At 54.7% G+C, this 14,389-nt stretch overlaps 7 protein-coding genes across 7 annotated transcripts; 3 read left to right on the plus strand and 4 right to left on the minus strand.

The window, feature by feature from the left end:
- Window positions 1-344: 344 nt before the first annotated feature.
- On the plus strand, window positions 345-1,226 carry P168DRAFT_283901 (60S ribosomal protein eL36; the record flags this gene model as incomplete). The annotated part of the gene is made up of 3 exons (XM_024836093.1): window positions 345-392; window positions 806-991; window positions 1,143-1,226. The coding sequence occupies 3 exons, from the start codon at window positions 345-347 to the stop codon at window positions 1,224-1,226; spliced, it is 318 nt and encodes a 105-aa protein (XP_024690751.1).
- Window positions 1,227-1,931: 705 nt separating this feature from the next.
- Window positions 1,932-3,520, minus strand: P168DRAFT_283902 (putative UBX domain protein; the record flags this gene model as incomplete). The annotated part of the gene is made up of 2 exons (XM_024836094.1): window positions 1,932-3,325; window positions 3,364-3,520. The coding sequence occupies 2 exons, from the start codon at window positions 3,518-3,520 to the stop codon at window positions 1,932-1,934; spliced, it is 1,551 nt and encodes a 516-aa protein (XP_024690752.1).
- Window positions 3,521-3,826: 306 nt separating this feature from the next.
- On the plus strand, window positions 3,827-4,893 carry pup3 (proteasome core particle subunit beta 3). Its single transcript, XM_024835357.1, has 4 exons — window positions 3,827-3,982; window positions 4,039-4,057; window positions 4,117-4,571; window positions 4,628-4,893. Exons 1-4 carry the CDS (start codon window positions 3,980-3,982, stop codon window positions 4,769-4,771), a joined length of 621 nt encoding a protein of 206 aa, XP_024690753.1. The 5' UTR covers window positions 3,827-3,979; the 3' UTR covers window positions 4,772-4,893.
- Window positions 4,864-6,376, minus strand: P168DRAFT_273133 (epoxide hydrolase; the record flags this gene model as incomplete). Its single annotated transcript, XM_024835358.1, has 4 exons — window positions 6,041-6,376; window positions 5,797-5,924; window positions 5,659-5,731; window positions 4,864-5,603 (listed from the first exon to the last, which is right to left on the minus strand). The coding sequence occupies exons 1-4, from the start codon at window positions 6,360-6,362 to the stop codon at window positions 4,864-4,866; spliced, it is 1,263 nt and encodes a 420-aa protein (XP_024690754.1). The 5' UTR covers window positions 6,363-6,376.
- Window positions 6,377-7,466: 1,090 nt separating this feature from the next.
- On the plus strand, window positions 7,467-11,194 carry P168DRAFT_320718 (putative sensor histidine kinase/response regulator; the record flags this gene model as incomplete). Its single annotated transcript, XM_024840387.1, has 3 exons — window positions 7,467-8,710; window positions 8,770-10,300; window positions 11,030-11,194. The coding sequence occupies 3 exons, from the start codon at window positions 7,467-7,469 to the stop codon at window positions 11,192-11,194; spliced, it is 2,940 nt and encodes a 979-aa protein (XP_024690755.1).
- A 20-nt stretch (window positions 11,195-11,214) lies between these two features.
- On the minus strand, window positions 11,215-12,167 carry P168DRAFT_312356 (RTA1 domain-containing protein; the record flags this gene model as incomplete). Its single annotated transcript, XM_024839564.1, has 2 exons — window positions 11,215-11,900; window positions 11,981-12,167. The coding sequence occupies 2 exons, from the start codon at window positions 12,165-12,167 to the stop codon at window positions 11,215-11,217; spliced, it is 873 nt and encodes a 290-aa protein (XP_024690756.1).
- Window positions 12,168-12,584: 417 nt separating this feature from the next.
- Window positions 12,585-13,923, minus strand: P168DRAFT_312357 (Zn(II)2Cys6 transcription factor domain-containing protein; the record flags this gene model as incomplete). The annotated part of the gene is made up of 3 exons (XM_024839565.1): window positions 12,585-13,549; window positions 13,582-13,770; window positions 13,822-13,923. The coding sequence occupies 3 exons, from the start codon at window positions 13,921-13,923 to the stop codon at window positions 12,587-12,589; spliced, it is 1,254 nt and encodes a 417-aa protein (XP_024690757.1).
- Window positions 13,924-14,389: the final 466 nt, after the last annotated feature.

The raw sequence follows: 14,389 nt of genomic DNA on the forward strand, positions 1-14,389 counted from the left end.
AAGTAGATAAAAGTATCAAAAAGATTAGCCAAGCAGGTATTACCTGACTAGGAAGCCATACCAGATGCCGCAGTAATTTACGGATACTCAATTAGGGCATGAGATCGACACCTCAGGCAGTAACTAAGCTAGTGCCTGACCCGGAAGGCATCAACACTAGTCCCCAACAGACTTGCCCTAAGCCCTAGGCCTCGCTACGGGCGACCAACCACAGGGCGTGGCGGAGCGGAGTGCGCACCGATCCATCCAACTCCGTTCGACTTTGACTTCGACTCGACTCGCCTTTTCCCTTTAGCAACTCCGTCGTCGCCAACCCCTCAGTCGCAGTCCTCACAACCGTCGTGATGGCGCAAGAACGCTCCGGAATCTCGGTGGGCCTGAACAAGGGTCACGTACGTTCTTCCTTTTTTATTCCTGTCTTTTTGGCACGGTGTGGTTGAGTTGGAGGTGGAATGAGTCGGATGGTCGGTCGGATGCAACAGTGGTCGAATCGAGTCGAGGCGGATGAATTGCGTGTGCTGTGGATGTACACAGGGAAGTTCTTGTCGGTCGTTTGGAGCAGGGCCGGATTGGGAGATCCTATGGGATCTTTCAAGACATGGGAAGAGATGGAAAAAAAAGTCTGAAAGAAGGACGAAAGAAGACGATACAGCATTGGACGTGGAAAACAACAGCACTATGGGACACCGAATTGCATCTTTGACCACTCGACATTGAATCATCCGTTCGACACCGACTTGTTCCATCCAACTCTACCAGACACAGTGTCTTGAAATTGGCATGTCGCAATACTGACCAGCTGCAGAAAACCACCCCCCTCAACACCCCCAAGACCCGCGTCAGCCGCACCAAGGGCCAGTCGTCTCGCCGCACTGCCTTTGTCCGTGAGGTTGCCCGCGAGGTTGTCGGTCTTGCCCCTTATGAGCGCCGCATCATCGAACTCCTGAGAAACACTCAGGACAAGCGCGCCCGTAAGCTCGCGAAGAAGAGAGTACGTCTTCCTGCCATGGGGTTCTGGCATTTGCTCGACTGGTTGGGGAGTTATCTTCTCCGATGATATCAACCCAACCCAAGTCACGCAAATTGCCCGATCAACTCGCCCTCCCACCATGTCTACACACAACTAACATACTACTCTCCAGCTCGGTACTTTCGGCCGCGGTAAGGCCAAGGTCGAGGACATGCAGCGCGTCATCGCCGAGGCCCGCCGTGTCGGTGGCCACTAAGCTACTCGCACGAGTCCTCTTGAAAAAACCACACCGCGATACCGTTTCCGTTTCCGTTTTAAAGTTTTTTCTTCCTAAAAACCCTCCCTTTGGGGCCCACGAGATAACGAAACAACAAAAAATGAGAATTTTGGGTGGTATGGGTCGATGGAACCGGGATCGGACCGGCTACTGAAATGGCGGCGCATGCTTGTATGTTGCGTGTGTTGTTGGACCTGAGGGGTGGGGTTGAAGTAGTGTCGTTCTTGTCTTTGTTCTATATCCCATAGAAGAAATATTGACGAGGATGGAATGGCATATGGTCGTTTTCTTCTGTTCTTTTTTCCCTAGCTCTTCCCTCGGCTAGTGGGAGTTGGTCGGTTGGCGCTTGGTAGAGAGGTCTCCATTTAAGCGTGGCTACGAAAATAGTCATCCAAAGAAGGAACAAAGAAAAAAAGTCGAAAAGGTCCTGGGACTCGATGCTATACCACGACATTTTCTCTCATGCCACGCCTAAACCCAGTAGTGCAGCCCGTTATCGTCTCAGTTTGATCCTGTAATTGCCTCGGTATAACTATACATACTTAGGAAGGCTAAATGTGATCGTCATAAGCCTTATCATAGCCTAGTCTAATTTACGCAGACCCAAGAGGTTTGTTTGGAGATAGGAAGATAAATACAGTCCAACGTTTCCACCTCAGCCACGACATTACTATCTCACCCGCCTTATTTCTTGCCAGGCAGTTTCAACCATTTCGGTAAACTACCCGGTTTGCGAGCTGGCTTTCCTCCCTCTTGACGATCGGACGCAGATTGGGGTGCGGGCCCGTCCTCAGAGGTATCCATCATCTCGGCAGGCTGTTCGACCTTGAGGTCCTGAGCCTGGGTGCGGAGCTCCGGTTTCAAGAGATCCTTCTTCGCCTGGCGGGCGGTGGACGACGCCGACTCGTGCCAGGAGAAGTTGATGAGGACGCGGCCGGCGAGGCCCAGGTTCTTGATGAGAAGGCTCTTGTCAGAGTCAGGCAGGGCGCTCTGTAGCTTCTTTGTGGCTTTCGCAGGCGGGCCCACAGTGGATTGCGTGAGGACGAAACTCTCTGCAGCGAAGGGCGCAGCGAGACAGCTCCGGACGAAGTCGTAGAGCGTCTTTCCCGTGTCTGATTGGCTGAATTTTGCGACGACCTGGCTTTGGTCTGGTAGTCGCACTTTTACGTCGACTTCTTTGACGCCTGCTCGACGCTCTTCCTCTGCTGCGGCTTGGGCGGCCATCTCTGCGTCTGTGGGTAGCCGTTGGTTACGGGAGGAGGCGTTGAGGCGGCGCTGGTGGGCCTGTGCATGGTCGACGGATGGGATGTAGTCGGAGTCGTTGTAGTTCGTTTGCGCGGACTGCGGGGTGGTGTTGGTTGGAGGAGAGAATACCGTCACTGGTCGACCTGTGGCAGCGGAAGAGGGTTCGGTAGGTTCGCCGACGGCAGAGGATGACGGGCCGGGCAGCTCGGAGGGAGTCGTGTGCGTGTCAGACGTTGTGTCTGCGGGCTGTGTTTCGGTCTGATCGTGTTCACTGCCCGTCTGCGCTTGTTGGGTGGCTGAGGAGGCGCTCTCGTAGGTGGGGTGGTCTTCCTCGCCCGACGCTTTGAAAAATTCTTGGATCTTGACCATGGCCTCCTCCAGCGGCTCCTCCGTCCGTCGGAAACTCAACCGCAGCAACACATTCCCGCTGTTGAATCCGAGCTGTGCCAGGGTCTTCTGCAAATCTGTAAAGGAGGAGAGTTCGCGCCCCAGGGCCTGAACGACTGGGGTTTCGTAGAATAATCGTCCAGCGCCGCCGCCGTCGCTTGTCACGGGGATTCCTCGCCCGGTCAGATTCCGGGTCACTGTACTGCCAGCCACGCCGGCCTCAAACTTGCGGAGAATCAACCAGATCGTTGTTGTACTTGGGAACTTGTCTAGGACACGGCCACTGGGCGCTCCTCGCACCTCTGACTCGGGGAGCTGCAGTGCGACGGTGACGACGGAGGGCGATCGGGAGAGTTGAACCAGCTCTAGTTTGGCGCCGGAGGTAAGACCAGACAGGCGAAGGGCGAGGGAGAGGTCGAGCTGTTTTCCTTTGTATCTTGAACGACCTGTTAGTTTGGATTCATGGGCTCTCTCTCATTCTCACTCTTGGGAGGGGTGTTGTACTTCAACCCATGTTGGCTGGCATCTACGCCCAGCTTGGTGCAAGCCTCTTGTAGAATATCAGTCAGATGTTTGCCCGGAGTGGTTTTTATGGTCGCTCGTCGCGCCGTCGAGTCGAGAACGACGACATGAGAGCTCATGGTGGCTCGTTCTATCGGGCGGGGCTCTGGATGTTGATATAGTGTAGATTTCTTTTCAGCGTGATTCTCCTGGGTAATGTTCAGGGTTATGTTTTGAATGGTGAGCAATAAATAGACCAATTCACACGTAAGATCCAGGGAAAGGAGGGATGAGGATGATGTTGGAAGTGATGTTGGATATGATGTTGTTGGATGTTGTGGTGGAGGAAGAGGCTCAGGCAGCCAAGGCAGCGTCATCGGCCGCAAGCTGAGTCGCTCCACAGAGAGAACAGCCAGAGAGAGACAGCCAGAGCTTCATCCGCTTCCTCTCCTCCCACCCCATCATCCTCCATCTTCCACCTCCATCTCCCCATCTCCACCCAATTCTTTCTTCTTTTCTTTTCTTCCTTGTCAGGAAATTCTGCTTAGGCTTACTTTGGTTGATTCTCATTTGGGGACTCGTTCACGACACAAAGAATCATGGTACGTTGCTTTCGCCCTTCCTGAACCATCCATCAAGCTGACCGACCATTCTCTAGAGCTCCCCTTTCGACATCAGTATGCCCATCTTTTCCTCCTCCGGCCTTCCTTATACACACACTGATTCGTTTCTCCAGATGGCGGCGCCTGTGTCGCCATGGTCGGCAAGGACTGTGTCGCAATCGCCTGTGATCTCCGTCTAGGCATGCAGTCCCTGACCGTCTCGAACAACTTCCCCAAGATCTTCAACTACGGCCCATCCACCTTCCTCGGTCTGACCGGTCTGGCCACCGACGTGTCGACCGTGTCCGATCTCTTCCGCTACAAGGTCAACATGTACCGCCTCCGGGAGGAACGCAACATCGCGCCCCAAACGCTGGCCAACCTGGTCAGCTCGTCGCTGTACGAGAAGCGGTTCGGACCGTTCTTCGTGAGCCCGGTCATCGCCGGTATCAACTCGACCTCGGGGAAACCGTTCATCTGCGGGTTCGACAGTATCGGGTGTATTGATTTCGCCAAGGACTTTATCGTCAGTGGGACGGCCAGTGATCAGTTGTTTGGTACATGCGAGGGATTATGGGAGCCTGATTTGGTATGTTTCATTCTCTATATCCCCGGTTTATGTGCTGACGGTATTCTTTCAACCAGTCCGCGGACGACCTCTTCGAGACCATCTCGCAGGCCCTCCTCAGTGCCGTGGACCGAGATGCCCTGTCGGGTTGGGGCGCCCACGTGTACATCATAGAGAAGGACAAGGTGACCCAGCGGCTACTCAAGGGACGACAGGATTAGAGCGTAATGTCCGGTACTTTTTTCTAATTGAATGTCTCTTCATCTTCCACATTCTACTTGCATCCCACACTACATGACCATGAACGGTCAATCTAATAACCATCCCTCCCCGTAACAACCGCATACGCCTGCCCCCCCTTCCCCAAAAACCCCTTCAAATCCCGCGCCAGCAACTCCGGAACCTCCCAAGCCGCAAAATGCCCACCACAATCAAACTCATTCTCCCGAACAACATCACCCATCATCCGCGCCCAAAACAAAGGCACCTTGATCAACTCCTCCCGAAACTGTGCCACCGCAAACCGCACCCCCGCCGGCGCCGTCATACCCAGCACGTCATACGTAGTAACCCCAGGAGTGGCATTCATCACAGAGGTTCCATCATCACCATCACCTTTCCGCGCCGCCTCATAGTAAATCCTCACCGAAGCAGCCGGGCCCGCCGTCGAAAACCAGTAAATACTCACCCACGTCAAGATCTCATCATCTGTCCAAGGATACCCATCCGACCAGTCATGCAGCTTGTCCGCGACCCACGCCAGCAGCGCAACGGGACTATCCTGCAGGGCGTAGCCCAGCGTCTGGGGGCGCGTCTCCTGCTGGCGGAGGTAGGCATTGCCCTGGTCGAGATAGCGGCGGGTGGTGGCTAGGTGGGCCTTGCTGGAGGCGGAGAAGGGGATGGTGAGGAGCGATTGGAGGAAGACGAGAGGGTTGCGCCAGGGGAGAGGGGGGGAGACGGGGAGGAAGTTGAGATGTACGGCTTTGATGTGCGTTGGGTAGTGGGTGGCCATTGTGCGGGCGATTAAGCTGCCCCAGTCGCCGCCTTGGATGGCTGTCTTCAATTAGTGTTTTTCAACTAAGTATATATGGTTATGTGGGAGACGAACTGTATTCGTGGTAGCCGAGGGTGGACATGACGGCGTGCATGCACTCGGCGTACTGGGCTAGACCGAATCCTTTCTGGGGGATGTTAGTATCTATCGTTACAGTGAATATACATATATATATAAAGGATGTCAACAAACCTTTTTCACTCCAGAAGAAAAGCCAAAATTAGGCAGAGAGGGAACAACAACGCTGAAAGCCGGGGCGTTGTCGGCATCGTTGCTCAAGTATGGGAGGAGCTTGGTAGCCTCGAGGAAACTGCCGGGCCCTGCAGATGTTATTCTCTACCTCTATATTCAATTCTCTGGGTCTAAGCATGGACCATCTAGAGGTACACCAATATTGACGTTGTCCACAGATATAGAAGAGAAAGAAAAAACATACATCCATGAAGGAATAGCAACGGAACAGCATTCGGATTCGGACTCGCATGATGAACACAATGGATACTCAACTGTCCAAACCCCGCAACGGTAACCGGGACGAGCACTTGAGTCAATTGGCTGTTAAGCTCTTGCTCCTGTCGGCGCCAATTGAAGCCCGTTCGCCAGTAGGTTGTCAGTCGTTTGATCTGCTCGAGGGGGATGCCCAGGTCCCAGCCGGCGGCGTCGAGCTCGTCTGGGAAGGTTGCGGTGTCGAGCTTCTGGTGGAGACGACGGAGGTCGTCGTCTGGAATATTGATTTGGAAGGGTTGGATGGACTCCATGATTATGGTGAGGGGTGGGAATTGGGGAGGTGCCTGGTCGCTCTGGTGCTGTCTTGGTCTGGTTTATATGTTTCTATGTTGACGATCCATTACCTCGGTTCCTGGGGAGGGGAGAGGGAGGGGAAAGGGGCGATCTTGGGTGTTTTATCTGGTATTTTTATTAGAATCAAATGATGAGAATAATGACAGGTATCAATAATAAGGGTTAATAAATTATATAGAGTACATTTCGGGGATTCTTTCTTCTTCGTACTGAAGATATATATATCGTCAGTCTGGGTATAAAAGGATGCTATAGATATATATCCCTACCAACGACCACAATTGCAATGACTCTATTGAACAGATATAAAATACACCAATACAATATAACTATAAACATCGATATAAAAATATATAACACACACATATAATCAAATCAATCATACTATCTGTCCTTGTATGATGTATAAAGGTATAAAGTAAGTATAAATAATGCCACGCACGTGAAAGTAATGCCACGTCTGACTCAGCCAATCTCACCCCCTGATTGGTCTGATGCACCCCGCGTCTAGACCGGGCGATGGAACGGACCAATCGAAGGATTTCTTCCTCAGGCTCTTTCTTCCCCTCTCATTCTCTCCTCTCTGTTCTTTCACTTCAACCTTGTCTATCTTCATCCTCACTTCTCACTTCTCACTTCTCACCTCTCTCACCTCACCTCACCTCACCTCATTCTCTCTCCACCCTCCCCACGTCTTTTTCGTTCCCTTCTTCCCCCCTCTCCTCTCATCCTTCCCTCATAATATTACCCCCTCCGGTACAGTCCAACCCGATTCCGGTGGCTGGACTGGGGGCTCATTTCTCCACTTCAAACTCTCCTCGGATTCGATTGTATGTTTCATTCCATCTCGCTCTCCACCACCCCGTCCCCTCTCCAATACCGTCGCTTTTCCCTTGCTGACCTCGTTACAGCGGGAACGCCATGCCCTGTGATTCCCCCAGACACTGGCTGCGTGATACTCATCCATCTCAGTCCGAATCCTGGCACACCCCCATCCCCTAACCAGGAGCCTTCCTCTCTCCTGTCGATTCGACTCCCTCCGATTCACCATCCGGAATATCATGTCCCAATCAGTCGAGTCAGAATGGTCCCCCGCGCTGGTCTCTGTCCCCCCGCGTAATGCCATGTTGCTCCCCTGCAAGTCCGAGTGTCTCGCCGGGGACCCCGCCGTCGCTCCCTCGTTTGGTCAAGACGAACCGCACACCGTCCCCGCCGCCCACCACCACTATCGCGGCGTCGCCGAGAACATGGCCATCGAGCGCCTCGTCACCCTCAAGCGGGACATCCAGACCGTCGACCCGGGCCTCTTTTGGATCCGCCTGATGGAACAGGTCACCTCCATCTGCGGCGCCCAGTATGCCTTTGTCGCCCGCCGCGTGCGTCCCGACGAGCCCGTCGTCGACCTCGCCGGGCGGAAGCCTTCCATCTTCGGCACGGCCTTTTACTACAACGATGGCCATCAGACCGTGGGCTTGCACCGTCACCGCTATTTCGCCGGAGGCAACCCACTGTCCCACATGGACCGCGAGAAGCCCTGCCTAATCCCGGACAATCTGGGCGCCTTTACCTCGTTCGGCGCCGACCAGCTCCCCTTCGCCGCTGAGGGCTACTTGTCCGTCCCCGTGTTCGCCGGCACCGAGTGTGTAGCCCATTTCGGCCTGATGTGGTCCGCCGCCGGTTTGAAACAGCGCAGTCTGCCCTGGTCCTTCGTGGAGATGGTGCTCTATTCCCTGGAGGATCTGGTCGTCGCACGGATCCAGAAGGACGGCCATCCCGTCGAACCGGTCCCCGACCCCCGCCGACCTTCCGTCGGCGAAATGACCGTCGACGAAACTCTCGCTAGCCTCGCCCACGCACCCGCGGAGTTTGCCTCGCAGCATTTGAAGCCCTACGCCCGGAGCCTGTCCCACGAGCTGCGGACCCCGATGCAGGGAATCGTGGGCATGTTGGACGTCATGCACGCCACGGTGCGTGAGGCCCTGCAGGATCAGCCGCCCGCCGAGGCCGGCGGCGTCTTCCAGTCCCTCAAAGAAGGTATCGAGATGGTCCAGGACAGCGCCCGGCGCGCCGTCGAGGCCGCCGACAACGTCGTGCACGCCTACGACCTGAACATGCAGGTGCCCAAGACGCCCCAGCTCGAGCGCGACGGCGAGATCCTCGGCGGTCCTGCCGCCCCGTCGCCCCTCGCCCCCACCCCCGCCCGCGAGGGCCGCCCCAACCTGTTCATCGAAGGCAGCGACATCCCCGCCAACCCCTACAAGCGCCGGCGCAGCAACCCGGCGGACGCTCCGCCCCCGCCGTCAGGGTCGACCGCGACCCCCAAGGCGCCCCGTCGGTCGCCCGCAAGGGGCTCTCGCCGCGCAGCGAGGAGGTCAAGATCGCCGTCCACGAGAGTGATCGCATCGTCCAGGCGGACCCGGACCACCCGATCGAAGCCGTCATGGCCGACGTGGGCGGCCACCCGCGGCCCTCTCTGGCCGTCCGCCGCTCGGCCCCGCACCTTATGCTGGAGGGCATCCACGTCCACCGCCAGGGCTCCCTGCGCCTCATCAAGCTGCGGGACCTGCTGCGCCTGGTCATCAACGAGTCCCTCCACGTTGGCGGCCGCCCGGACTTCGCCGTCAGCAGCGCCACGGACCGCGGTGAGACGATCGAGGTCCGGTCGCGGCTGTCCAACGGCGAGGTCGTCGCCAAGACGATCAACTGGTCCGTCGACCCCGCCCTGCCCGAGACCCTCTTCGTCGACGACCGCGACCTCGCCAAGCTCATCTCCTGCGTCTTCCTCAACGCCGTCAAGTTCACTAACGCGGGCACGATTAACGTCTGCGCCTCGCGCGGGGGCAGCAAGGGCCACGACATCCTCATCCGCGTCCAGGACACGGGGCCCGGCATCCCGACCGCCTTTCTGCCCAAGCTGTTCACGCCGTTTGCCCGGGAGGACATGTCCACCACCCGCAGCAAGGACGGCCTGGGGCTGGGACTGCTGGTGGCCAAGGGGTTGGCCCGGAAGATGGGCGGCGACCTCCTCTGCGTGCGGTCCGCGACGTCGGGGCCCGATCACGGGTCCGAGTTCGCCATCCGCATCCCCGTCAACCCGTCGGACCCGTCGGGGGGTTCAGCTTCGCCGACGGCACGACTGCTCACGCCGCCCCAGCTCGGCGATCCTGCGAAATCATTATCATCAACGTCCTCCTCCTCCTCCTCCTCCTCCTCCTCCTCGTCCGGCGGGCGCAGCACGACGACGCCAGAGCCGCAATTGGAACCGTCCCAGTTGCCCCCCGTACAGCAGCCATCGCCGAGCCTGTCGGAAGATCCGCCCTCCCAAACCTCCACCCCGCCGCGCTCCGTCCCCAGCGTGCAACTGTCTCGACGCTCGTTCAGCCAGAATACCTACGATAGCCAGCTCGGCGTCAAACACCCGCTGACCTTCCTGGTCGCCGAAGACAACCAGATCAACCGCCGGGTGCTAGTGAACATGCTCAAACGGCTGGGGTACCACGACGTCTACGAGGCGTGCAACGGCAAAGAGGCCGTCCGGACCATGCAGGGCGTGCTGGACGCGCCTCGCCCGGGCGCCGTCGCCGGAGCCGGTGTCGCCAACGGCCTCCCTACTCCCGGATCGCCCCACGACCGCCCGGTGGATGTGATCCTAATGGACCTATGGATGCCCGAGATGGACGGGTACGAAGCGACATCGCACATCCTGCAGCTCCCGGGCCCCACCCCGACAGTCCTCGCCGTCAGCGCGGACGTCACAGACGAGGCCCTGAGCCGGGCGTCTAAGGTGGGCATGAAGGGGTACATGACGAAGCCGTACAAGCTGACGGATCTCGAACGGTTGATTGTGGGCTTTTGCAGCGACGCGGCTGGACCGGTTGCCTCTCATCCGATGGATGTTTGCATGGCATGATCTTGAGCTGTGTTTTAGAACTGGAATTGGAATGACAGTGGATGATTGATTCCGAAGGATACCTTGTTTTTTTTTTTTTTTCTTTCTTCTTTTCTTTTTCTGGGTACGATGGACTTGGACTCAGACTCGGGTTGGAGTTTACGGTTGGCAGTGATAAATGGTATATACCCATCATGATGATGATCTTGAAGCCGAATTGACAGGCAACGATAAGATAGATAGATACACACATACAGATATGATCACAATGGAAATGACCGGGTTTATGGTTTCTACTGTATCTTAGTATCATATCTTACTGCCCATACCTGCTGTATGGATTCGGGTCCAATCCCCAGATGGAAGCCGGTTGGAGGTGGGTAATGAGTAGTTCTTTGATACGTAAGTAAGTTTCAGAGGGAAAAACCCCGAATAACGTATTCATTATATCCATATCCACCTTCATATTCATATTCATATCTGTATCGACTCGTGTATATCCATCACCCATCCACCCATACATACGTACAGGAATATCTCGCCCGCTTGAAGTCTTTCCCTTTCCGTTTTAGGGCTCACCCCTCGCCGCTTTTTGCTCCCTGAGTAGATCTAAGCAGCCTGAGGCGATCATGAAGCAAGAGGTGAGTATACTAAGTAAGCCAGCCTTGATAAAACAAGAACTTTTTGAAAACTTTTATATGTAAGAGGCATTGTTTTTCTGGACAGACCCTCCAGCACTACAGCCCCCTGATTGACGAGCAGATCCAGAAGCAGTGGAACATCCCTGCCAACTGGAAGCTCGACGCCCAGCTGGTCTTTGGTCCCCCTACCTCTAGTCCTCTTAACAAGGCCCTTGCTCCTATCGACGACCGCGTCAAGGTGTACGGCAAGTCCGCATAGATTATCCATATCTAGTATATCTATTTATTACCCAAAAGCTCCAAATTCCCATCAACCCCTCTCTTCACACTCCTAGCCCTCTTCACCAACCTCCCCGGATGCCAGATAATCCAAACCCCCATAAGAACAGCCATCAACGCCCCATCAAAAACATAAATATACCCCTCGCGCCTACGCACATCCGCCCCCTTGGGCGCACCAAACTCCACCGTCCTTACCAAATTCCTAACAATCATACACCCACACACCACATAGAGACACCACATATACCCCCTCCACCCAGCACCCTTCCCATCAAACTCAACAGAAACCCGGGTCGGGTGCGCCGCAACCCTCCGATGAACCTTCACAGCAACAAGCACAAACCCGACAAAGACCACAAGCGTAAACACCAAGCCCGCGAGGACCGCCTTAATACCGATATCAATGATCTGCGCGTCGCCAGTGACTTGTAACCCGGCGCCAACGAGTTGCGTCAACAGGCAGATGATGTCGTTCAGCACGAATAGCACGGTCAGCCATTTCGGACGGATTGGCGAGTGGTGCTCGGCGCCTAGGGCGGTGATTATCCGCGACAACGTCATGTACACGCTAGCGGCTAGGAGTGGCGGCGCGCAGAGGAGGAGCATCTGCTGTTGGGCCCAGGGGCCGATCTCGGTTCTGGCGTTGTGAGAGCGTGCGCGGCCGTAGTAGCCAAATGTTTCGCCTAGTTTCCGTAAGGCTTTGGGTTCTTTGACGCTGTTGATGGAGGTGTAACTGAGAGCAGGGAAGGGGTTTAAGACGTACATATTCCGCCGAGGACGAAGGGGATGAAGTATGCTGCCTTATATACGAGCATGAGCACGATGTGTGCGAGCGTTGCGAGGCCAAATATGGCCATGAAGGCGTATCCCGCTGTGAGCGAGGGGTTGTAGGGGTAGAATTCGACCCAGGGGTCTGAGCCGTTGACGCCTGGGTGGAAGGTGAAGTCCATTTTTGATAAATGAAAAAGCACTGTCAATTAGAAGGATGCTGCAATTCAGGATAAGAAAAGCTGTTTAGGATAGCATGGGCTGTCCTTTATACGTAGTTAGGGTCTACTGAGCGTTTTATATCTAATTGCCGTTTTGGGTAATCTGGAAACGAATACGGGTGGAGCACAAATGCGTCGGGGCGGATCGTGCAGAGTCTGTATGGAGTCGCGTTTATTTTTAGGATCATTATACACTCGATCGGCACTTTTCCATTCTACTGGTCAGTATCAAACTATATTGTGTCTTTGTTATTGGGCAATCTCCGATCAAGGCAACAGTAGAATCTGATAACCTTGGTCCTACAGTTTCTTTGAAGTGGGGGCCCATCGACGTCGTTGATATGGCGAAATACTGTAATTGGGTATCTATATATACATATTCACCAGGGAACATAGGCAACAACCTCTTCCGGCCACTCAATCCACGCATGATATGTCTCAGGCAGGCAGGCCTTGATCCCTGACACGATATGATGGTCCCACCGTTCCATAAACCAAGTGTCTCTCATATACCGCAGCAAAATCGCCCAATGCGCAAGGATAACAAGCGCAATTGGCTCCCTTTCCTCCAGTTTAGTGATCATCGTATCGGGAAATCGAAACGTCCATCCCATAGTATACGGCATCAGGTCCGTTGGGTGGCACCCGGTCCTCCGTCGGCGGTATGCCTCCTCAAAGCATTCAACCAAGTTATCCACAACGTCAACATAGACTTCTCTATCTCCTTCTACCTCAAGGATGACCATTTCCCCAACCTCGTGAAGACGCTGGATATGGCAAGACAATTCCTCGTCCAGTTCAGGGGCACAAACGTCGATATCATCTAAGCCCGGACTCTCCTCACGCGGTTTAAGCACGCCAGTGAAGATCTCTCCATGCCTCTGTGCTAATATTGAACGCACCCCATGCAAGAGAACTAGCCACTCCGACTTCCCGTTGGTATTGAACACCAAATACTCGCCATCTTGAGGTCCGCGCGCAAAATATGCAAAACAAACCATAACAGCCGCGATGTAGATCAACTGACAGTTCTGCGAGTCCAGCGTATCCAACGCAAGGACAGTCGCCACAGAGCGCACGCCGAACGTGAAATGATCATCTGCTTGACGCGTATACTCTCCCCGTCTGGCGGGGTTCAGATATGCAAGATGGAGCGCCGAGAGTGTGAGAAGTAGGTGCTGTATTGAGGGAAAGGACATGCCCCATCGTGGGACGTGGATTTGCCAGACCTTTTGAGGGTCTTTTGTTTCGTCTGTAATTGTACCGGCGGTTGCTGTGGTGAAGTGGTGGAAGAGATGGAGGTCTGCTAGGGAGATCCCTTCTCCGGGCTTCCATGCAAATGCCTGGTTGGGGGTGAAGGAGGATCGCATTGTACTGCGACAGAGCGGTAATTCCCTTCTTCCTGCGATGGCGAGGATGCGAGAGTTTGGTATTTTGACTGCCGGAATTGGTACCGTTGTGGTGGAGTTGAGCCGGCTGAAGGGGATCTTGAGGATGAATTTTGGAAGTCACAGTTGATGGAGTGCACCAAGCAGTTATTGCAAACTGGTTGCTTTTCGTCGCACTGCGATTGAAATCAGTTCTCTGGATGGTGATCAATCTTGGGAGGGCCTACTTTGACACGGCGCTTCTTGCAATTCCCGCACCCGAGGCGAGATTTACGATGCGTCCGTCGCGATCGAATCTTCTGGTTGATCTGGTCGCTGTCCATATCCATTCTGTGATGTATACAAATGCTGGAGGATGTGGTGATGGCAAGTCGTCGTATTCGTTCCTTTTCTGCCGCTTTCGGAATATTGCTGCCTGGGGCACTCACTTGCCCTGACCCTGCATGGCGATGTCACTTCTCGTCCGGAGAGTCGATGGTAGGGCATGAGCAGACGCCAACGACATAAACTTGCTTCGAGTTTGGTTTCTGCTCCGAGAAACGCTAGCTGTATGCATTCCACGCAGTGTGAAATATACTGGTAACAGTGCTCTGTTTTCTTCATTTTGAAAGATAACAAAAGCAACAGAGCCTGCGATGTAAATAGCCAGGAGGGGTATAATATCTGGTATTGCATTCAGCCCATTGGCGCGGCTACTCTCAAACTATTCATGCCGTTGCGACAGAGACAAGTTAACTATTATTATCATTCTGTAACTCACATTAGGCTCATATGTCTTGTTAGAATTATAATAAC

This window comes from Aspergillus campestris (assembly GCF_002847485.1).
Source record: "Aspergillus campestris IBT 28561 chromosome Unknown P168scaffold_10, whole genome shotgun sequence".
In the NCBI taxonomy this organism is placed as follows: Eukaryota; Fungi; Ascomycota; class Eurotiomycetes; order Eurotiales; family Aspergillaceae; genus Aspergillus; species Aspergillus campestris.

Excerpts from the sequence above, each read along its gene's own strand:
- pup3 (XM_024835357.1), top strand. Across the intron at positions 4,572-4,627 it reads GATTATGGGAGCCTGATTTG|TCCGCGGACGACCTCTTCGA; the intron begins GTATGTTTCATT and ends TCTTTCAACCAG.